The following is a 24,314-nucleotide window of genomic DNA, read 5'->3' as shown; positions in this document are numbered from 1 at the left end:
GATATTCCTTCTAAGGACAGCTCAGCATCTGAGACATTGTGACAATGTTAAAGAATCTTTCTGAATTTTTTTTGGCCCACCTCAGCAAACCTGTATCCTGCATATGCAGAAGGTAGATATCAAACACGGTCACAGAAAGACAATACCTTATCTTTGGCCAGAGGAAGTGTTGTTTCTGTAACGTCCGGAAATGAAATATCTTGCAATCGAGGAACACGTATACTTAAATCTGGTACATAACACACATTGAACAATGGAGATGATCCTGAAAACAAACATGCACTTTCTTCTGTTGAAGGCACTGCTTGGTTAACTGCAGGTGTTTCACGGCGAGGTGAACGATATCGCTGTCTTTTGACATCATATGGAACACTTTGTTCACTCAGTCTCCTAAAGAAAAAAAAGGAAAAAAAAGTATTTTGCAAGCTTTTTTGCAAGCTTCAACCTATGACTAAAGAGTAGTAGTTACTGCAGAGAACAAACACTAATGATTAACTACATGACTGTTTCACTCTTTTACAGAGCAGACAGTATGTCCATCCTAAGTTTCAGGGGAAATTAACCTGAAATGAGAAGACGGAACACAGAGCGGCAGAAGTGCAGCTTCCATTTAAGTGAACTCACCAAAAGTACTTACACTAACCAGCTGAAACTAAACGTCAAGCTTAGTTAGGCAGGGCGGCTACGAAAGATGAATGTTGATCACGCTATTTTTGTGACCATCTACTTCTTATTTTTTGTAAAATATATTTAAAAGAAATTTGCACTTAATCTGTGTAAAAGAATTGCAATGAGGAAATTCTGCGCATACTGAATACTCAGGAGGTTAATAGGTTAATAAAGAGGTTAATAAAATCAGTATTGGGAAGGGGAGGAAAAAAAACTCAACCAAACAACCAACACAAATGTAGCATATGTCAGTGCAGGCTTAGATTATAGACAGTAAAATGTCATCCAGGCAAAAAAAAGAAACACTTTTTTTTTTTGACAAATCAAACTAATGATACTAGTTAGCCATACCTAAAACTAACATTTTATTTTCAAACACAAACTTGTAAATTTCCCCCGTAATTCACCTGTCACAGGAATTTGTCTATCTTTAAGGACACAGTGATCTTAACAGAAAGTCCCTTTGCATCTGAATTTTTATACAGAATAAACTGTACTGAAAGTTGATCGACGTTTGAATATTGTGAACTACCCACAGAAAAGGAAATACAAGGACATTCAACTTTTATGCACCTAGTATTGCATATAAGCTAACTAGCACAGTAGTGTTCATGTACTAAGTAAAAAGCCAACATGAAATCAAGCGTACTCATGTCAATGAATTAAGAATCAGTGAAACTGGAATTACTTCTTGCTATCAGAAAAGCTGGCAGCAATCTAGTCTAGGGACCAGGACAAGTAGTATTATCAATGAAATACAAAATTCTACTTAAGAGACCTCAAATTATCATTTCAGTTTTCAAATGTGAGAGAAGTTCTGGTAACATTCCCTACCCTCAGTTTTAAAGGAACTCACAGTGTAATGTTAAATCCAAACATGAGACTGTTTCAACAGAAATAGCTTAAGAGGAGTCAACTTGAGATCTAAGGATTAACTACTTGTCTGCAAATCTTTTAATGCGGCACAGCTTTTCAACAGGAAAAAAGCATGCGTGCAGCAGCATGAAACCAGGAACATCTCTAGTTCACGCAATGCCTATATGCTCAATTACAGTTAAACACCTTGTTTTCATATACAGATCCTTTCTGTTAAAAACCTGTTTGAGAAACTGCATATAAGAAATAAATATGAAGAAAGGTTACGACATTTGCTCTGTATCAGATGATTCACGAAATTGTTAAAAAGTGTGCCAACATGTATCGACTACTATTTCAGAACTCCTAAGGAAGATACGTAATCTTTTTCTAAAATGCCAAGAGAAAACCATGCTCACATCTGAAATTCCTTTTCTTCTTGCAGCTGAAGAAACAAAATTACCTACATTTGTTTTTTGAGAAGCAGGCAAATTGTTTCCATACAAATTGTTTCCTCCTAAAAACCCGCAAAACTTAAATACGAAGTCCTAAATTCAGACACCAAAAGCCAAAACACTGCATAATTAAGAAAAACAGAATAAACATTTACTGTTTCCACAGACACTGCAGTTTTAACTTGCAAATACACAGAAGAGAACACTCACTGACACAAATCCTCCCATAGTCAAGCATACAAAGAATGTAAGCTATCAAGGCATAAAAAGAAAATGCACAAGTCACAGTTCCATTAGGCCACAACTGCTGGAAAGATAACTACATGTACCAAGCCACTTACGAGTACTAAAATTCTAAACAGCATATACAAGAGTGTTTTGAAGTTCCATGACATGGAGGTGAGGGGAAGGGAGGGAAGAAAATCATCAGTTCTGTTCAATATTCACAAATTTTCTAACTAAATGCAACTTGAACAAAAAAATTAGTATTGAATAACCTTTGTCACATGCTCAGTACAACCAGAATTAACTGCACACCCACCCGCTTCCCCATCCATCTTACTTTTTTCCTCGGAATGTTGGGGAAGGAGCAGATGTATTCACTGGACTGCCATTTCCATAAGTCAATGGTTGTGGTGTACGAGCCAGTGCAGTCGCAAGGTTCCCACCCAACGAAGCCCTGGAAAGACTACAGTCTATAACTGTTATTCACATAATGACGAAAACACCTCTTTATGAATTGCTTATTTTGCTCTGTATTATTAACTGATGCAATGGCACCTTGCACAGTACACACAACACGGCAGAGCACTAAAACTTGTAAATCAGTGCAAGAAATTATACAGCTCTGTTTTACGTGTGGCACACTCCAATCTTTAAGTCTAACAAAGTTTAACGTTAAAAACACTAAAAAATATCCCCCCAAATAGAAATACTTCTTTCAAAAGACAGTTAACAGTACTCATCAATTCAATCTCAAAAAAATGGTACTTACATTGCATTCTGAAAGTTAACATGAGCATTAATAATCTGCTGGTGGGAGAGAACAGGTCGTACGTTTAAAGGAACCTTATTGAGGAAATTATTCTGTTGTAGATGTTTAGGAGGGAAGGGTGGACGACCCAAGTTGGAGGAGTTTGGGAACATGCTCCTTTGCTAAAGGTGAACATGTATCCTTTTACCTTCAAGAAAAGCAAATAAGCAAATGAAAATAGGCAACAAATAAGAGTTACCTCCTAAACTTTAGAGTTTAAAACTCTGCATTATTTAGAATATTTTTCTATCTACTGCTTAAGAAAATTATGATTGCACGCTGCAAAGGAGCTGCATCTCCTTTCAGGACAAGATGGAAAAATAAAAACACTGTATTTTCCAAGTTTCACAATTACTATCTATTTATTTTAAAATTTGCTTTTTTGTTTGCTCCCCTCCACTTTACTCTTAATTTTAGAAAAAAATCCATGAAACAAAATTTAAGATTTATAATCTCAAGGAAAAATAATCTATTTGAATGGAAAGTGTTTCATAATCCAATTATTCAAAAAGGATGTTTATAACATACTCCATCATAAGACCATGCAGATGCTGCTGATCACCAAGCATAAGCAAAATCAGCTTTTTTGCATGATATTCAAAGAAGCTGCAGAAAGATAACAGCAATTGGAAAGTAATCTACTAATACTTTAAAAATAAATACATAGCATCACTTTATACATATGTTTATACAGTGGATTCCATAACAGTAAAGTTAATTTTTTCTTTTAAATTTAAAATTTATTCTGGCACAATTGACTGCTGTTTGCATGGACTATGCTTTATCAGAACTACTGAAGGAATCTTTGTCTGTGCAACACGTTCAACTGCTGATGAATTACAAATCTTCAGTACTGCACTGTAGGTTCAACTTATAAGATGGCAACAACAAAAACTCAGAATTTACAAGTCAAGACCAGATGATATGATTTTAAATACCAATTATCAATACTCTATACCTCTCTCAGCTACAGTGAAAACTTGGTATAATTTTGAGGTTTCTTCAATTATTGGTTTTGTTTTGTATTTTTTTTTCCCCCCTTGGAGCTCATATAAGAACCTTGCAAACAAGGAGAAGTTTATTAAACATTTAAACATTCAAAAATCAGAAGAGTAATGGCAGTGTTTCCCCAATTATTGTATCAAAACCTTTTGTCTACTCAATGCCACAGTAATGCAACTGCAAGAAGTATTACACGGTATCTAAGTTTGCGATAAAATACCACTTCTAGGTTCTCTTAATTATCAAACTAATCACTGTATTAACAGTTACATTAGTAGCTACTCTGTCACAGCATGAAATAAAACCAGTTATTTCTAGTTTCATTGTAGTAAGGTGACACATTTGCCACAGTCTTGACCTCATCTTTCACCTACCACTGCAAAATGTCTTTGTGTTCCGGCCTCCTCAGACAGCTCTGGCAGATGGTGCAAGCAGCATTAGCACAGAACCTATGCAAAACAAGTGCAAGCAGTTTATTTGTGCACAGCTCCTGTGACAAAAGGCCACTTGTCCTTCTCTCCCTCTCCCACTGCTCCCTGTTACCTGACATTTGTATGTAGTCTTAATGACACTTAAGCCTCAAACCCATGGAAAAGTACAAACAAAACATGCATCAAACTTGCGTTAAGAGAGGAAACAGACTCAGTAAGGATTACAGTGAGAAATGTGTAATTTGTTAATGGAGGGACTTAATCTTCACAGATGCAAGTCCCGTAAACACTCCTATTTCCACAGACAGCAGCTTAACAACAGGTAGCACCCCACACCTCTCTCTGATCTCCTCAGGTGCTTCTACAGCATTAAATATGCTGTACAGAAGGTGACAGATATATTCGATCAGCAACTTAGCAGAACCTCGCATCACAACTGAGGATATAGCTGTTACAGCAACAGGTTCTCCATCTTTAAGACTGCAAATAGCAGAGAGGGAAACTACAGAAAGGGGGGAAGGGACAGAGAGAGAGGGGGGAACCAAAAGCAGTGAAGCAGTTTCCCTGACTCGGAACCCGACGAGCAGTGAAGCAGTTTCCCTCAGTCGAAGCCCGGCACAACGCAGTACCTCCGCTGCCCCACAGGAGCTGCGGCTGCACTTAGGCGGCTCTCCGGACAGTACCTCGACTGAGACGGCGGGGTGCTCCAGGAGCACTGCAGCTCAGGCTCGGTCCCTCAGAGGGGCACTTCCTTCAGACAAGCGCGTGCTTCTGCGGGAGGTAAACAAGGGACTGCCGGCACTCCTCCCCAGCGAGCGAGCCCGAAGGCCCGGCCGCGAGGCCCTTCCACCGCCCGGCCCAGGTCCGGCTCTCGCCACGACACGAGCCCCGCCGGCACGCTCACGTCGGGCTCGGGCAGTGACCCGCAGCACCCACCTCGACCGCGTTTCGCAGACGGCCGAGCGCGACACAACCGGAAACGGGCAGTCAGGCCCCTCGCCGGGCGCGAGCCCTCACCCGGATCCACACCGGGCGGCAGGAAGAGCCAGAGCCGCCGGCCCTCCCCACCCGGCGCATGCGCTGTCGCCAGTGACGGGTAGCCGGTAGCGGCGGCGGTGGCGGCGGGGAGTCGCCGTCGGGTTGCGGCTCAGCTCCTGGCCGGGAGCGGCGTCGGCTCCTTCGCCTGCCTGTAAAGAAGCAGAGCGAACGCCTTCGTCGGGCTGCGCGGTCTGGCAGCGGTCGCTGTAGGCCGGGCTCGTCCTCCCCGCGGCCCAGAACAGCTCGCGCTGCCGCCCGCGCCCCGTGCTGCCTTGTCATCATGGCGGCCGCTCTGCCCCGGGGCCGGCTGCTGACGGTACGGCGCCCTGATAACTTGCAAGGAAACCCTGCCCGTTATCGAAGATGACAATTGGAAAAGGCAGACGTGGTGGCGAATTCCATGTGTTTCAAGGAATGCTTTGTAAAGACAAAATAGCCGAACTGAAAAGTGTCAGCTCAGCAAATTTTTTAAGCTGAATTTCAAATGGATTCTGTTAGAAAAGCTAGTTAGGTGATAGCAGATGTGATTACAGAAAAATCAAAACCATTTCCTGTCATTGAGTTTGTTAAGCAATGTATGGAAAGCACAGCACACAGAAGTGTCCTGATTTAAGAAAAGATTTTTTTGAAATCGGTTAATCTCGCCAGTCCACAGCCGGGTGAACTAAAGGAACAGGAACATCTATTAAAAAGATTTGGAGAACAAAGCTGCTGATTTCAAGTTTTATGCTTTGGTGATATATTACTGCTTCTACAGATAGAACTCAACTTGCGTTTTTCATTCAAAGTATTGAATATAATGTCACCAAAAAAATGGCTTCTTGGGTGACACTGAATGACGCAATTAAATCTCTTGATTTGTAGGAAGCAGTTAAAAAAAAAAAAAAAAGTAATTTTGTTTAACCTTTGTCAACATATCTGGTGTAGCTACTGGATAGTGCCCCAGTGATGATTGCTAAAAAAGAGGAGCTTAATAGAAGAAGATGCAGTTACCACTAACAACTTAGGTTTGATGAAATATCACCATGTCAGACACGAGGAAAATTTATGTCTAAAAGCTTTAAGAATGCATAATGTCATGGAAGTAGTCATCAAACTCTGAATTTCATAAAGTCCAAGGCACTGAATCATCACCAATTCCAGGAGATCCTTAAAAGTATAGCTGCTGATTATGGGGTCATCATTTACTTTTCTGAAGGAAGGTGGTTAAGTCAGTGTAAAAAGCTAAAAATTTGGGCTTTATGATTTGCAGAGTGAAAACAAGCCCTTTTACGGAATCAAAAGGAAAATTTCTGCCAGAATCTGAAGATTAAAAGAAGCTCACTTCTTTTAGCATTTTTATGCTTGGGACTGCTCGTTTAGATGAGTTAAACGTGTCTTCAAAGTGAAAATAACCTTGGCTGTGTCTAGTTTCAGACAACAACAGCATTTGAAACAAAACTTAAATTATGGCAAGCTTAATTTATAGCAAATAATTTCATGCATTTTGATGCATTGGCTGAACACACTTCTGTGAACAGTGAAAAATATGCAGCTGTGCATTACGTTTTGATAAATATGAGAGCAGGTTTCAAGATTTCCAAAAAAGTTATTTTTTTATATATTTGGGACTCCATTTTCAGTTGACATAAATACATTGCTTGCAAATTTCCTTATGATATGTATAGAGTTGCAGTCAGACATTTAGCTCAAAATCTGGTCCTGTCTCCTTACAAGACTTTCATAAGCTCTCTCTTACTAGAGAAAAATCTCTCTCTCTTCACAGTCACACCTTATTCATGTCATCGCTTTTTGGCAGTATGTGCATTTGAGAAAAATTATTGTCAAGGATGATGCACAGGAAGAGTAATATTTCATCAGAAATCTCTGACAGACGCCTTTAGAACTTAACTAAAAATCTAATCCACTGCCACTGAACCACTTGGTGCATTCACACAAAAACAAGACCAAACATAGCACTAGTTTTATGATTTTGTTGATTTTTTAATATATATTTTAATAATTAAAAAAAAAAAAAAAACAAAGTAAAAATAAGTTTTGTTATATAATACATTTGTTATATATTTTATACGTAGCTCAAGGCAATTTCCGTTCATTTAGTGTGGCCCAAGTAAGCCAAAAGGTTGGACAGCCATGCCGTAAGCTGTGTCTTGTGCAGCGTGTGGCTGTGACATTTCTGTGGCAGGCTGGGGAGGAGTAGGTGGCAGTTCTGTCCCACTGAGGAGCAGTGCCAAGTGGGACCTAGAGAGCAGGCAGTCAGCGCAGGTATTTTTAATTGATAGCTTAATTGCTATCAAATTCAGAATTAAGTTCCAAAGTTAGTCAATAATATAATATTTGGGTAAAGAAATCGGGATTTCGCTCCCAGTGGTGGTAGATGTACGAAGACTATGAATGCAAAAGCAAGAATGAGCTGAAATACTTGCACCCTGAGGAGGGGTAGAACTGAGGATAAATAGTGTAACAGATACTTTTCTTTTCTTTCTTTTTTTTTTTTTTCAGACTGTTCACCTGTTTTTCAAAATAGCTACACTTTTCTATTAAGGACTTGAAATAACCTAATGTTTTACAAATCAGCAGCAGCCCTATGAGGCAGATCTCTGTGCTTTGACAAGAGAGCTATGCTGCTTTTTTTTCATTGTGTGCATTCTTCCATCCTGCTCCTGATTGTGATCCCTGAGAGTTAACAGATAGCATAGATCCCCTTGTATAAGAAAAGAGCTTCAAAGCCTTACTTCTGGTTTTAGTCATTCTTGTGAAGAATCAGGTTGCTTGTCAAGAGATAATCAGAGCTGAGCAACAGGGAGTTTGAAAACTAGCACTAGAGATTTCAGCTGAACTCCAGAATAGGATAGGATTAGGATTCATCGTGTACTTCTTGCCTCCAAAGATAATATTGTTTTAGAGTAAATATGGTACAATTATTAGAACAGTTTGTTATGCAAATTTATTGGAACAACAGCAAAGAAACTGAACAATGAAATAAGTTTGTAATCCTTAATAGAAGCAGATGGCTGAATTTTGCCTCTAAAAACTGTAAATAACATTTATTTATGTTGGGTAGGGAACAAAATTACTTTCAGAAGCTAATTCTGGATGCAGCAATTTTTGTTACTGCTCCAGTACAGTAGTTAAAATCTCTGCTATGGAAAGGAAACAATTAAACAACATTAAAGTTCTTGTTTGTTTTTGTTTTGTGGTTTTCTGAAACTTCTTTAGAGTTGAAATACTCCAAGTTTAGGTACTATTTGAAGGTAAATATGCTGAAAAGTTTGATCAAAGGAGTTCAAAATTCAGTAGCTGGAGTAGGAAAAAATAAAGGCAAAAAATAAACAAAACCAAACAGAGGAAAAAGTTATTCTTCTATGGAAACCTTAAAATTCCTAAGAAGTCTGCAGCCTCTTTTCTCACTCTGTTTACACTGGGCAAGATGTATGGGAACTCAGCCAGCTGTATGTTTAGAATATGCTTTACAACAGCAAGCAGCCATATGCTCTCCTCACTGGGAAACAAATCAACTTTCTTAAAGCATTTTTCAGTATCAGAAGCAGCCGGAATGTATCACTTTTTATGTTGCTCATGTTAGGGTCAGGTCTAAAATAATGAAACTGGCATTTCATTATAAATATGCCATTTTCGTATTTTGTGCTGAGACCTAACATGGTAAGTAAATTAAAATAAGAAATGTAACTACGATGAAATGAACGGAGCTGAAAGGAGATTAATATGATGCAGAATCCACAGTGAAGACTGCAGTTTTTTCATCATGATATCCATATGATATACTTTGCCATTTGTTTAGCAACCAGGATATTCTGGGACTGATGCCAAACCAGAGACTTAGGTCTAAAATAAATTTTATGTATGAGGCAAAAAGCAGCTTTTCTCAGGAAAACAATACAAGATATTAATAATGCTGCAAAGAACTTAAGTCAGGTGTGCACAAATCTATTGCTATAGGATGGCAGGCGTCCATGTAAGTATCTACTGCACTAAAAACATGATCCAAAAGTTTTGCAAATAAATACTGAAGGCAAAAAGAATGTGTTTTTTTTTTTAATTGTTCTTTGTTTTTAATTAGACAAATGCATTATATCTTCCTCATTGTGTGACAGCCTCGTTCTGATGTTCAATGTTGAACCAGGTTTAGTAATATTAGTGTTATGCCTGTATGTACTTTATTTGAGAAATAAGGTGACGCATTTCTTTATTACAATAAGGTTTTATATGCTCGTACGCATATCACACAATCTGCAGTGAACTATATTTGAAAAGCAGTGCGTATTCCATAGACACTGACATTGAAATATATAGTGACTCTGCAAGAAACACACACATGTTGCTCCAAAAGTAATGCTTCCTATTTGTTTCCACGGAAACTCCAACAGATACAAAGAGCACAATAATGCTATTTAATGGAGGAAAATCTTAGCTACAAAACGTTGCTTTTCAGCAGAGTCACCACCATGAGGAAAGCAATTTTGCCAGCAATGAACAAGAGCCATCATGCTGCACTTATAAAAATCTGTGCTTGTGGAGGTGACACACTGTCAGCACTGCTGAAACATACCATCCACTGCCTCACTGTGCTCTCATCCACTGTTTGGTCTCCATAAATGCTCAGCAAGTGTCAGTGAATATCATTGGGTGTCATTTTTCAGATGGAGGAATTCTGTGACACACCTTTGCTCTGCATGCCCTTCCATGTCAGACACCAAATTGTTGGAATGCCCCTCTGCTGCCATCTGTCACACAACTAGACAATATAACAGGATATTGGTAAGAAGGTTCATCTTCTACTGCTGTACCATCACCATCTGCCTCTGACGTTGTGGACCAACATAATAAAATCAAGGCCGTTATGCTAAGTTGTTAATGCTGTGCACAAGTTAGTTTAGTATGTATTTGTTAACAATTGCATGACTTCAGTATTTGGTATTGTAAATTTCGTAATTGGATTCCTTTAAAAACAACTTCTTTTAAACGGGAGGTTCTAAGTTTTGTATTTTCCTTAATGTTGCTGCTTTCTCTGCTGTGCAAATAAAGACAAATTTTAAAAAATAAGTTCTGAATTTTGATTGAAAACAGTGGATGATATTATTTGATTCTTAGCTCTCCAAAACTGTGCTTTCACATTATTTGCTTTATTTTCAATCCATTGTAGTCCTGGGGAGATACTGATGTTTCCCAACTCCTAAACTAATCAGTAAAGCTTTGGAGGGCTTTGCCTAATAAGCCAGTTTCTCGGGGTCAGATTTTTACTAAGGACACTAAATATTATGAAGTAGACATTTCTCTGTGGCTTGGTCTTTTTATCAGTGGGTGAGAAATGACCATTTAAAGTTAATGTCTCTGAAAACAGCACTTAACCATTAGGTTAACTTCATGCAGATATTAGCATAGCCAAATGGAGGGACAAATAAATACAATTTTTTTTTCTTTCTTAAAGAATTAAGCTTTTTGTAGAGACATTAGGTATGATGCCTGTGTTAGACCTGACCATACTGAATGCCTCAGCTAGGACACTGAGATTTGAACAAGTTGGGAGTGGCCTACTGTGGGCTAGCAAAGAAAATACTACTTGCTACCTGCTGTCTTCAGTTCCTTGCACTGCAAGATATTGAGTACGTTGTGAGAACTGTTCTTTTTTTTACAGGATCATAGAATCATTAAGGTTGGAAAAGACCGTTGTGGTCACCTTGCATTCTGTTGTGTTACATTTTTTTACTGTCTCCATTTTTATGTCTGGTTTTGATAGCTTATTCTTTGTGGACAATGCAGCTGAACATTCATTTTGCTTAGTTCAATTTTTTTCCATGTTTAAACACTAATTTTGGACACTCAGATATATGTGATGATGGTATTTCATGGAAAAACATTCTCTAGTGCCTTTAGTGATAAAAATGTGTGCTGATGTGTCTGTAGCTGTTGTGTTTTGGATTTAGACTGAGAACAATGTTGATAACACACCGGTGTTTCAATTGTTGCAGAGCAGGGCTGCACAGAGCCAAGGACATTTCAGCTGCTGGTACAGACCTGCCAGTGAGAGGCTGGGGGGACACAAGGAGCTGGGAGGGAACAGAACCAGGACAGCTGACCTAACCTGGCCAAAGGGATATTCCGAACCATTTGGCATATAAAACCAGAGAGAATAGTTCAGGAGGAGATCTGCAGCGTTGGGACGATCTGGGCATCAGTCGTCTGGTGGTAAGCAATCATACAGCGCATTACTTGCTTTGTATTTTAATCTTTTCTCTTTTTTTTCCCTCTCTTCTTAAACTATTCTTATCATAACCTACAAGTTCTTGTACATTCACCTTCTTCAATTCTCTCCTGGATTCCACTGTGGAGGGAGGGAGTGAACAGCTGTGTGTTGCTCAGTTGCATGCCAGGTTAAACCACTAAACACTGCTATTCTGGTTATTATAGGCCTCTGTACACAAAAGCTGTTGTGAAGTTTGCCAAGTTTTAAGTACACTTGGCAGAATACAGTACATTTTTATGTACTGTAAAAACTTTGAAGTAAAATGTTCTATAGTTTCAGATTTTTTACTCAAGAAATCTGAATATTCCTATTGTTCAGTATAAAAAGTATCATAAACTTTATAGTACGTATTGTATGTGTTTTCTTCAAGGCTTTCCTCTGAAGCCTTAATACAGAGGTAACTGAAAATGTGTTTTTTACTTAGCATTTAAGTAGAGCAGCATGTAAAAAGTTGGACCTCTGACTTTGCAAACCCAAGCTTCTCATGCAGATTACTAACATTTATATTACTATTACGCTATAGAAGTGTAAGCAGTGAAGAAACAAGCAGATATCGGTGTGTATGGAATGCCTATGCACACTCTTGCCAGAATCAGTTAACAGAAGACCCATCAAAAGTTAGAGGTTCAAAATGAGCAGTGTACTGCAACAGTAATCTGAAGTATTTCTTTTACTCAAAACCATTATGGTATAAGTTTTTTAATGAGCTATAATTCAAATAATCAAATGTTTCCCATTTTACATTTGCAGACATATTCCTTGCTGCCATCAGTTTTAATCTAACTATTTAGGATGGATAGTTTTTCAGCCAGGGTTGAGGAGGAAACAAAGTGGGGCTCCAAAGAGAAACTGCTAGCACCTTACCTCTAGATAGGCTACCACATACTCATTACACCAGCCTGAAGCTCAGTAATTGTTGTGAGATATGTATTAGTACAGTTTCTTCTGAATAATTTATGTTGCTGTGCAAACTGGGTTAGTATTAGGAGTCCTAGAAATGTCAGGTTTCAAAATAATCCTTCTATTGGTAAAAATATTCAGTGCAAAATACTATATTAAAGCAACATTGAAGATGAGCTTTTAAAATACAAAAGGCAGGAAGTGCAGTGTTAAGGTTGCCATGGAAACTTTAACTGTACACCTTTAAGTAGGTAGTATGCTATTGGTTTTAATAACTTTCTCTTTGTACAACTCTATTATATGTGCTCTTTTTTATTATGTGAATTCTAATGATATCAAATGCTACTTATAACACATATTAATTGCATTGGCTACTCAGCAGACATTAGAAATCAGGTGTGACCTGTGCTGACTCCGTGGAAATAACTTGCGTGTTGATATTAAGGTGACTGTATGATTTGTATCCAGAAAACATACTATGGCTATTTTACCAGCTCAGAAATTGAGTGTTTTTTTTTTCTTAGAATAGTACAGTATGGCTATCACCTTATGGAGCATCATCGTAGATAAAAATCATAGAAAACAGAGGCAGTTTACAGGAGGTAGAATGTAAGTGGTACTTTCACTATGACCATAGTATGCTTCTTCAGCAAAGCATAAAAGTACAGCATTCATCTTTACAAATGTGCATTGTTTCCTCCAGTACTCCATCTTGTACTTCACAAGAACATAGGTATTGCTCTTTCTACTCTATTTTCTTTCCTGACAGATCAGTTTTATATAGAGCTGTATAAAATCTCTACAATTTTTTGTTTAGGCTGTGGAACTGAGATTTCCCCTGCCCAATTCCAAGTTCCATTATCTGCCTGTCAAAAGGGCAATTTTTAATGAAGTTTTGTCTTCTTTTAATTAGTCATTTCCTCAGTTAATATGCAAGAAGTGCAAAGATGTTGAACATGAGGAACCTCAAGTCAGGAGACCTGGCAGCAAGTACTTTAACTTCTTTAGTATGTTATCTTGAAAAGTGTGCATTACTCAGATGACATCCTCTGTTCATGATCGCAATTCATATGGTATCTTGAGCAACCTGTTTCAGGAGGGGGCACTTTTGCAACTGAAATTTCCATTACATTTATTAAAGCTTGGAAGATTGTCATCGAAATAGTATTTAAAAAAAAAAAAAAAAAAAGATAAAATGCAGTTCATTAATTTTTATTTCTTAACCTGCTGGTAGCGCTTTTGGCAGCACTATTTGGTTAATAGTAAATACATTTCTAGGATGTATGAATACTGCAAAAGGTGACCATGATGTCCAGCTAAAGTAAAACCCTTGAACCTACAACTGCCATTGAGGACTGCCCCCCAAAAAGTCATAAATCAGGCTTTAAATATATTGATAAACTAATACAGTTTTGGGGAGTGAAATATTAGTTGTTATTTAACATTTGAAGAACAATTACAGCCATTGCTAAAACCTGTTACAAGGAAAAAAGAATAAAAAATTAGATCTTCGGAAGTCAGAGAAGAATTTCAAATGAAAACTCTGAGATCTTAAAACACATTAATCCTCGTTCAGGACTCCATTAAGCACCGCTGCTGTATGTCAGTACAAACTTCCTGCAAAGTCATACCCTGCAAATAATCATTAATATGTTACTCATTGATTTTATGAAATATTAGAATGTGACTACTGGAAATTAAAAGGAAAATTAAAAATACTTTATTTGTTTCAGCTTCTCTATCCTTCAGGAAGATTTGACACTCCCTTAACAAAAATAATGTGGATGATAGGGAACTGCAGGGTGAAAGAACCACTGTAGGTTGGCAGGCTTCTTTTGTAGCTTCTCTTTTTGCCATTTTGGAGACTGAATTAGCGGTAGATAGACTGCTAATTGGTCTAAGTAGTATCTTCTATTAATCTGAACTAGCTAGTGGCTCTTTCAACAAAGTTGATTGCACCAGGACTTCTTCTGGTAATATCTAATGATTTAATTAATTTCAATTTTATTGATTTCTTTTTCAGTCATTTATGCCTTTGCAATCTTGACTTTGTGTCCACAGCCTAGATAAGCTGGATGGCTCACAGGTTTACAGTTGCAAGGGCACCCTCTGGGGTGCCCATCCCTCCTCTCTCCCACTGCTTTATAAGCTTTCCTTTGCTTTTCTCTTACCAACACAAGAAAAGGTACTTAGAATGTTTCTTTTGGCAGGGCATGGCGTCAAACACCCAGGAGGATCAGAAGCAGAGTGGCTCTGCGGAAATGGGCAATGCAAGCAAGCTACAGCAGGCAGGGCCGTCTCAGGCAGCAGACAACCGGTGTCCCATCTGCCTGGACGCCATCTGCCAAGCTGCCCATGTGCCCACCTGCTTTCACTGTTTCTGCTTTAGCTGTATCTGGCAGTGGGCTGCCATCAATGCTGTGTGCCCCATCTGCAGGCAGCCTTTTGACCGCATCTTGTGCGCGATGCAAGCAGATGGTGACTACCAGCAGTACATGCTCAGCACGTTCACCCATCACCAGAGGCATGCAGCCAGGGAGAGGATGTGGAACAGATCCCCGCAGCAGCGCTACAACCTGCGCCTGCGTCACAGCAATGATCAGTCCATAGCAGGGAGTACAGAGCCTGCAGGGCCCTCTGGCATCTCTGCACCCAGCGCCTTCAGAGAGCCAGCCCAGCCGAATGCTGTGCAGCGCCCACCAAGCCCCGTGGATGAGCATCCCAGAAACTTCAGCATGCTGCTGCTGCGTGCTCGGCTCCTGCGCTTCCTTGAGTTGGAATAAACAGCCGTAAGCATTCCAAAGAACAACCGTCTGCAGGAAATGTTTTCTAGTTCTATCTCAGCAATGTGCTTCTTGGAGTGTGTTATGATTTTCTTTCCTAGAATTGCTGCAGCAGAGCATGTTTTGTTCTTCTGCTCCTGCCTCCCTCTTCTAAGTGCTGGGAGAGGGCAGTCTGAGCCTTGTAATAATCAGCCAGGGAATGTGTCCTGAAGACCTGCTAATGCAGATGCTGTAAAGAGTAGCCATGCTGGTACCTGGATCCCTAGAGCTTTCTCTAAGCAGGCTGGAGGAAGCCCAAAGCCTCCTAGCATACAGCTAGACAAATGCATAATGCAACAGGTGAACAACTGCCTGGCGTATCAAGCTCAAAGGATGTTACATCAGGATGGCAACTAGTCACTAGAGGGGGCTCCCCACTGCTACGTTTTAGGTACTGCTACATTTCTCTGATGTTTTCACAAATGACCTGGATGCACGAATTGAAGACATACTGAGTAACTTTGCAGGTGGCACTGAACTGGAAGGAGCTGTTGACTCTTTAAGGATAGAGAAGTCTTTCAGAATTCTTGACGGATTGAAGGGCTAGGAAATCACCAGCCTAATGAAGTCCAACTAGAGCAAGTGCTGGATTCTGCAGCTGGGCAGTCCTGGTTGTACGTACAGACTCGGAAACAAGAGACTGCAGAGCAGCCCTGCAGAGAGGAATCTGGCAGTTCTGGCTGTCCACAAGTAGAGCATGAGCCAGCAGTGTGCCCAGGCAGCCAAAAGGGTCAGCCATACCCTGGAGTGCACCAGGCCCATCATTGCCAGTGGGTGAGGGAAGGGATTGTCATGATCTGCTGTGTGCTGTGCAGTCTTACCTCGAGGACTGTGCAATTTTGGGTCACATTGTGATTTAACACTGGCAGTCAGATGCTGATCATTCACTCTACCCTGGTAGGATGGGGGCAGAAGAGAAAAATTGCAAGAAATCATGGGTTGAGATAAAAGCAGATTATTAGGTAAAGCAAAAGCTGTGCATGAAAGCACAACAAAACAAGGAATTAATTTGCTTCTTCCCATCAGGAAGATGTTCAGGCAGTTCCAGGAAAGCAGGGCTCATTATGTGCAACAATTTCTTCGGAAGAAAAATGCCATCATTCCAAATGTCCCCCTTTCTCTTTTTGTCTAGCTCTTAATGGTGAGCAGGAGGCTACGTGGCATAGAATATGCCTTTGGCCAGTTTAGGTCAGCTGTCCTGGCTGTGTCCCCTCCCAACTCCTTGTGTATACCCTACTTTTTGCTGATAGAGTGGCGCAAGAAACTGAATAGTCCTTGACTAAGTGTAAGCACTGTTCTGCATCAACTGAAAACACTGGTCTGTTATCAGCATTATTTTCATAATAAAATAAAAGAAATCACAGCAATGTATCAGCTACTGTGAAGAAAATTAACTTTATTCCGACCAAAACCATGACAGAGCTACAATATAAGAAGGAAATAAAATATTAGAAAGCCTCCAAAAGAGAGCTATAAAGATAGTTAAAGGTCTCAAGGGCAAGATGTATGAGGAGCAAGTGAGGCCTGTGCGTGTGCTGAGCACAGAGCAGAGGAGCTGAGGGGAGGCCTGATGGCAGCTGGGGCTGGGGCTGGGGACAGGGTCCAAACTCAAGAGGGAGAGTAGTCAGGCACTGCAGCAGGCTGCCCAGTGCATGCCATGACCTCAAACTGCTGGAGGTCATGCCATGACCTCAAACTGCAGTGATGTCAGACATGGAGTTTGAATTTTGGTGGTCCTGTGTGGAGTCGGTGATGCCTGTGGGTCCTCGGTCTGTGATTCCTGGTCTGATCTCCTTGTTGGTGCTTCTTGGAACAGGAGGCTGCCCTGGACATCTCTCACTGTCCTTTCCAAGCCAGAGTTTCCTAGGATTGTCAGTCTTCTTGCCCACACTGCTTTCTCCATTATGCATCTGGACTCATCCCATTCTCTCACCTTTGGGTCTTCACCAAGACATCCCAGCATGAGTATCTGAACAACACCCCTTATAATATTTGTAGACCCCCAAATGCTTTTGCCCTGTATCTCACAAGGACTAATGCTGTCCTGGCAGCTCCCTCTGACTGAACACTGCCAGAGTTTGCCCTGAGGTGTTGGAGTCTCCATCATCATCTCCAGCCATCTGGATAACCTTCTGTAGGTAATCCTGCCAGAGCAGGTCCAGGGGTCTCTACCAACCCCAATCATTCAGTGATTTTGTTAAATAGTTGGTGAGATTCAAGAGTAAACTGCACCCACTTCTCTACAGTATCAAAGTCCTCCATTCTAAAACTGCCTATTTATGCCAGAGAAGAGAAAGGTAAGGGGTGAATCCTATTATTGTATATAAATAGATTATGGGAGGGAGTAAGAAAGACAGAGACAGACTCTTCTCAGTGATAATTAGTGGACAATTAGAGAAGAGGCAATGAGCAGACACCGAAATATTAGAAATTTGATAAATCATTGCTTCCTGTGGCATAAAATCCTATCCTAACTCCTATAAACTCCTGTTATTGACAGGGAAAACCTGTCCTTTCTATATATTTGCAGTAACAACTGAGACAGTAACATACTGATTGCTTACCCTCAAAAATAACACAAAGGGCAATGCAGTACACAGGTAAACACATAGTTTGTTATCATATGTACTGGAAAGTCCATGCACCTGACTGAGGGCATTAAATGTCCAAAAGCTTAAATAAATGTGTTGAATTCTGTAATTTTCATCACTTGATTTTTTTGTTTGTTTTTATTTTTACTTTTTTTAAGATCCACAGTACTAAAAACAGTATTACATCAGTTCCTCTTGAGAGGACATGAAGATTGCTTTATACTCATAAATAATTTCATACTCCTAAAAATCTAGTTAGAGTGTAACTATTGAATCTGGTAACTACTGTATCTGGTATGTTTTATTTTCCCTATTACATAGATTTAAATACTTCAACATTTTGATTTCCAAGACACCATTCTTGTGCAGAGGACAAGCTAATAAATAAAGGTGTCATGGCTTTATGATTTTTGTTATCAGTATTCCACATCGTAACATCATGTAGTGCACAGGGAGTTAAAGAATTAATGCTCCAATTCTGTGGATTGTCAATAGTTTTGGCTATGCCTGTTTCAGAAGAGAATAACTACATATCCCAGAGAATTTTTCGTTTCCATTTTCCGTTCAGAGGGGAAGATAAAACTGCTCACAGATCACCAGATGTCCTCTCTGCTCATCTCTGCAGCATGTGTTCCCTAGCTGTCTCACCTTTAGCATTAGAGTAAGGCCTTAGGTTTTTGAACACCCACTCTCATTTTATGTGATTTATTAGCTTCAATTCCAATTATATTGTATTGTATTGTGTTATCTTCTATTCCAATATCATATTTAGTAAATTAACTTTTCTCCTCAGATCGCTGCCCCTGTTCTGTTTTTAGACCCATCTCTCTACACCTTTCCATTTTTCCTCTTCCCCCTTCCTCAGTCCGTGGGTCACTGGGTCCCCCCTGCCCCATTAGTCATGGAACTGAGCCAAACTGGGCTGTAAACCATTGACAAAAGGATAAATAAAAAAATTAGGATTAGCCTACAAGGTATTGAGATGCGAGCAAGTTATGAGGACACATCTAAGAAACATCTCAAATGCCAAAAACAATAACAGAATGTGACTAACTTTATTTTTAAACAATTAAGGAGGCACGGGTCAAGACTCTGAGTGTTACTGTTTGTGGATGATTCACTTCCTTTGAATTTAGAAAAAACACGTAACATATTTCCTCCTCATACCATGGAGTTTTTGATTAATGTGTCTGGATAAAACTGGACATATAATGTAAGAAAGAAAAAGAGAAAATGCATGGTTCTTTGGAAAAAAGTACAATAGAATGCACACATCTTTGACACCAAGTTCATTACATGATCACAGAATCACCAAGGTTGGAAAAGACCTCTAAGACCATCCAGGCTAGCTGTCTATCTATCAGCAGTAGTCCCCACTAAATGTCCCTCAGTATAACACTGAGTATAACCACTTCTTGTAAACCATCAGGTTGATGACCCCACCACCTCCCTGGGCAGCCTCTCCCAGCATCTGACCACTCTTCTGGAGAAGTATTTCCTAATGTCCAACCTGAATCTCCCCTGGTGCAACTTGAGGCCATTCCCTCTAGTCCTATCACTAGTTACATAGGAGAAGAGGCTGACCTCTACCTCATTACAACCTCCCTTCAGGCAGTTGCAGAGAGCAAACAACTGAGATGCAACACCTTTCTGGAGGAGGCTGTGAGTTTGTCCATGGTATTGTCACACTGATCATCTGCTGACTGCAGCAACTGCATACTTAGCCTTCTGCCCATTTGTCTTCCAAAACACTACATTTTCTAGCTATCATGATAATTTTTAATGTAGACAGTCAGAGTGTTGCTGGGGCAGCCTCTGTGAGGAGAGGCTGTAGCTGCTCCAGGCTGGTCCCAGATGGCTCCAGTGGCTCCACTGCAGGGCACAGCACAGCTGAGCCAGTCAGGGCAGCCAGCAGTACTGCTGTCAAAGCAAGCTGAAGAATGAGTGAAGAACGACAGTGTGAGGAAAACATGACAGAAGCAGTCTTGCAGACCGCAATGTCAGTGCAGGAGGTGCTCCAGGTGTGGAGCAGGAGTTCCCTGCAGCCCAGGAGAGGCCCATGGAGAAACAGTCCGTCCCCCTGCAGCCCACGGGCATCATGAGGAACAGATCTCCACATGCAGCTGTGGAGGAGCCCATGGTGCAGCAGCCTGAAGGAGGCTGCAGTTCATGGAGAGCCCCCACCGGAGCAACCCCAGACTGGAGTTGCAGCCCATGGGGAGCAATCCACCTGAGGGCAACATCACAATCAAAGGGTTTACCCACGCTGTAAGTATATACATAAAACCATTCTGGGAGTGGAGCCAACTGATGGTGAACAAAGTAAAAAACTTATCTTCCTTGCAGAGTTTAAAGTCAGCAAATGAAGTGAAGGTTGAGTCTGTAGAGAGTCTGATAGAAAAAGTTCGTGTGATGAGATGTCTCTGAGTAAGGCTCAATTCTGGGTAGAAAGCAAGTAATTTTTGTGTCACAGAGGTATTAGAGGTCACCTGACATCACCACCTAGAACAGCCAGTAGCTGTTTCTAACTTCTGTTTTTCACCTAGGACAGCCAACAGATGATATTTTCTATTCTCTCAGACCAATTTTCACTTTCCCCAGACAGTTTTCCTGTTCTTCTACTGAGAGTCAATAGCTCGCACACTATTTCCTCCTTTCCCAGGCTGCTCCACCTTTTGACTGTGTTTTACTTCTCTAGATAACAAATAGCTTCTTGGGTTAGTGCTTACTGAGAGTATCTCATGATGTCTCAGGTTCCCAGGTGCCCAGCTGCACTTCAGAGATGCCAGCTGTGCCTTCCAAGGACGCTTCAGGTTCACAAGGCTGGTTTTCAGGGCAGGCTCCCAGGCTAGCAGTTCCTGGGCTGGCAGACATCTTCTGCCAGTGTCTCAGCAGACATTTTCTGTCAGTATTTTTCCTGCTACCAATAGATTGTTCTTATAGCTGCTCCCATCAGGCAGGGCAGAAGTCTGAGGAATAACAAACAGCAAGGATAGACTGTTAGGAACTGACTGCAGCCCCTCTTTTCCCATCTGCTTTGTGCTCCTCTGGGTAATACCTGGGAGTGAAGCTGATCCTTAGAAAAAGGAGGGGAGGGATGTATTTTAGTTTTCTGTCTTTGTTTCTCTAGTCTGTTTTTATTTGGCAGTAAACTAAATTAATGTACCCCAAGTCAAGTCTCTTTTGGTCATGGTGTAAGTGATCCCTCTCTCTATTTTGATGCATTAACTTTTTAAATTTCACATTGGTTGAGTGTGAATCTGCTAGAGAAGGTCAGCCCACAACATATGTCTACAGAGACTAATTTTTAAAAAAGCTCATATCCGTTTTCAGCCAAAAAAAAGAAAAAAGAACTTCTTTTTTTTAATCAATCACAAGTTATTGTAGACTCATAACTATCATAAAGCATATTTAAACTCAAGAAATTCAAGGCGATGGTGAAAAATCAACCATATTACTGTATTGGAAGTAAAAAAAACAACAACAACAAAAAAAAAAACCCAAGCAAACAAAAAAACCCAACCATTTTCACCTGTTTCATCAGAACTCTCTCAGAGAGGTGGGCTGGGTAGGTGAGAGGAAAATCTGGTTTTTAGAGAAGCAGTTTACTCAGCTTCAGAATCCCATAGTCTGAAATGGTGTAACACCTGAGGTCACAGCACCTTTTCTGGTATACATTGCAAGTCTTAGGATGCTGTGCAGAGTCTCAGCAGCAATGCTTTGTCCCTTGCTAACCTGCCACCAGGCTGTGCCACAGGACTGGGAACTGGGGTGGGGATGTACAGACTGCTGCACTGACTGCCCTATCCAGCTTACGAGCTGTTTGTGTGATCAACAGAAGGCAAAGAAGAGTAGTGAAAGAACAGGATGAGGTGCTTGGCATCAGCAGAAGAGAGGAAGTTATTTTTTTCTTGGACTCTTAGAAATATGAGGCCAGCGGTGACTGGTAGGTATTGAAACAAGACAGTGGGTACTGACATGGAGCCATTACAGAGCTTGTTCAGATCATTAGAAGAGCAGAATCGTGAGCTTACACTGATAAGGCACAGGGAATAAATGAAATATGGAAAAAAATGGGAACACAGATATAGGAGAGCAGTAACATTGCCCAATCTATATTCTATATTTCACAGATCATGAAAGGAAAATCCTGACACCTTCATATAAATCATAAACATAAAAAGAACTATGCCAAACAATGCCAGTAGAGTTTAAATGTAAAGCCAATTATTTGTGGGTTAGGAAATTGCAAAAATGAGTTTGCATTTGTAATTTTAATTCGCAGTGGGAGTATGCATTATGTTGAAACAATATATCCTTTTGTCTCTCCAAACAGAAATACTGTAACACCGATCCTAGTTGTTGTTATTCCCAGAATCTTAAGTTTCCCAGGAGGTGGATAGCATCATCCACCTCCAACTTATAAAAAGCCCCTAGACTAGAATTACAAATGGAGTACAGTGGGGAGGAGTGAGGTTCCCTTAAACAGCATTCAGCTAGTACACCTATAAAATCATTCTCTCTCCCACTTTATTTCTCTTTCTCTTTTTACACTTAAGACCTGCTTCTATGAATTGTCTATAGCTCTGTAGCTTTGTAGTGTAAGCCTATTTTTTGTTTGTTTGTTTGTTTTCCAGGAAGGTAAAGGCTGTTCCTCCATGAAATGCATATTTTTCAAGTAAAGGAGTAGACCATGCTTCTTAGACAGAAGTTTTCCTTCATTGCAGATCTCTCTTTACAGTAGAGCTACTCCATTCATTGAATGAGGTGGGAATTCTGTGCAAGAAAGTATATAGCAAGGGGGAGTCATATCAGCCTCTTCTTCCAGATAATTAGCAATATGACAAGAAGGAATGGCCTCAAGATGAGATGGGTGGTTCAGGTTGAACGTTTGGAAGAATTTCTTCTCAGAAAGAGTGGTCAGGAATTGGTGGAATTCCCAGCTGCTCAGAGAAGTTGTGGAGTCACCATAGCTGGAGGTGTTTAGGAAGATGTAGTACCCAGGGACATGGTTTAGTGGGCAGCGCTGGTGGTAGATGGAACTAGTTGGACTGAATGATCTTGGAGGTCTTTTTCAACCTTAATAATTCTCTGATTCTATGATTCAGTGTTCATAGTCATGTGATAACTTAATCATAATGTATATGCACAAGAAGAAGATGAGCATTTCTGTGCATCCTCAATTCTGGAATTTCTGACCCTTACGAGCCTTCCAGCACAATCTCTAAATGTTCTTACAAAATTCAAACTGTATAAGACAAATCCCATCCTTTGGCATCATACACACCCACGTGAGTCACCAGCAGAATCAAGTTACTTTATTACTTGACTGTTCAGAACAAGTGGTAGAGTTCACAGCTGTCTCTTGTTATACAGTCAGCACCGGGCAAGGGTGAAAATATAGACTGAGCCCATGGGTTTTTCTGCTGTGTTCTGACAATAGAGAGATGGCATGCTTGGTTCTTAATGTACTGTACCTGGAGGAAACACCTGCTCTGCTAAGCACATCTCTCATGCTCTTTCAGTGATCAGATCCAACCAGTTCGCCTGCTCCGTAACACCCCATTTCACCCTCTCTTTTGACTCATCTGTATTTTTGACTGGAACTTTCCTCACTCAGTACTTTCCAGTCTGAGGCCCTTCTTCCTCCCTCCACCATAGATTCTCCCCATATTTATTTTTCACTCAGTTTGTCTTCTTGGTACTTTTCCAAGCCTGTATCATCAGATTCTTCATCTGACTGTAACTTGATCCTTGATTCACTGGATCCCACTCAGTCACTTGTCACTTCACTCTCTGGTCATTAGCCATGGTCTCCATTTAAACTTCTGTTTTCCTGTAATGTCAAGTGCCGTTCTGCCTTTTTGTGAAACTGATCTTAATCTCAAAGTCATCTTCTCTTTCAAGTGTGAGCTATGCAATCAGCAATCTCTAGAGATTTGTAGATAAATTTCCCAAGTGTGTGTGAAGAGTCATACTAATCAAGTTCAGTATGGTGGATATTGGAAACAACTGGCAGAGGAATGGAAAAAGACTAAAATTTGGGGGAAAAAACACCTGGACAACTTTTGGAACATTCCCGGACTTTCCATTTCCTGAATCACTGCATGATATTTTGATATTTTTCTCTAACAAGAGGAAAAGAGCCATATGATTGATATGACTTCATGAAAACAGAGATCATATTGTTGTTAATGTAAATATGACTGAGAAACATTTTTTATATGTATGTAGTTTCTCAAATGTGACCCAC

At 40.3% G+C, this 24,314-nt stretch overlaps 2 protein-coding genes across 5 annotated transcripts in view; one reads left to right on the top strand and one right to left on the bottom strand.

The window, feature by feature from the left end:
- The window catches only part of TENT2 (terminal nucleotidyltransferase 2), a 41,212-nt gene extending 35,695 nt beyond the window's left edge, over nucleotides 1-5,517 (bottom strand). The window contains exons 1-6 of one of the 4 annotated variants that reach the window (XM_052670199.1): nucleotides 5,382-5,517; nucleotides 5,129-5,216; nucleotides 4,389-4,463; nucleotides 2,974-3,160; nucleotides 2,542-2,667; nucleotides 147-390 (exon numbers count right to left, since the gene is read on the bottom strand). In XM_052670199.1, coding sequence (XP_052526159.1) covers nucleotides 147-390; nucleotides 2,542-2,667; nucleotides 2,974-3,125 — 522 coding nt within the window. In that variant the 5' untranslated portion in view covers nucleotides 3,126-3,160; nucleotides 4,389-4,463; nucleotides 5,129-5,216; nucleotides 5,382-5,517. Of the gene's footprint in view, nucleotides 1-146; nucleotides 391-2,541; nucleotides 2,668-2,973; nucleotides 3,161-4,388; nucleotides 4,464-5,128 lie in introns of all 4 variants that reach the window. The other 3 variants (XM_052670201.1, XM_052670197.1, XM_052670200.1) reach the window with 3 other exon arrangements.
- A 5,930-nt stretch (nucleotides 5,518-11,447) lies between these two features.
- Nucleotides 11,448-16,954, top strand: LOC128074398 (E3 ubiquitin-protein ligase Topors-like). Its single transcript, XM_052670210.1, has 2 exons — nucleotides 11,448-11,690; nucleotides 14,859-16,954. Exon 2 carries the CDS (start codon nucleotides 14,862-14,864, stop codon nucleotides 15,429-15,431), a length of 570 nt encoding a protein of 189 aa, XP_052526170.1. The 5' UTR covers nucleotides 11,448-11,690; nucleotides 14,859-14,861; the 3' UTR covers nucleotides 15,432-16,954.
- Nucleotides 16,955-24,314: the final 7,360 nt, after the last annotated feature.

Source organism: Tympanuchus pallidicinctus, unplaced genomic scaffold (genome assembly GCF_026119805.1).
Source record: "Tympanuchus pallidicinctus isolate F22 unplaced genomic scaffold, pur_lepc_1.0 scaffold9, whole genome shotgun sequence".
NCBI lineage: Eukaryota > Metazoa > Chordata > Aves > Galliformes > Phasianidae > Tympanuchus > Tympanuchus pallidicinctus.
Note: the sequence above shows the minus strand (reverse complement) of the source record. Positions and strands in the feature narration are given on the sequence as shown.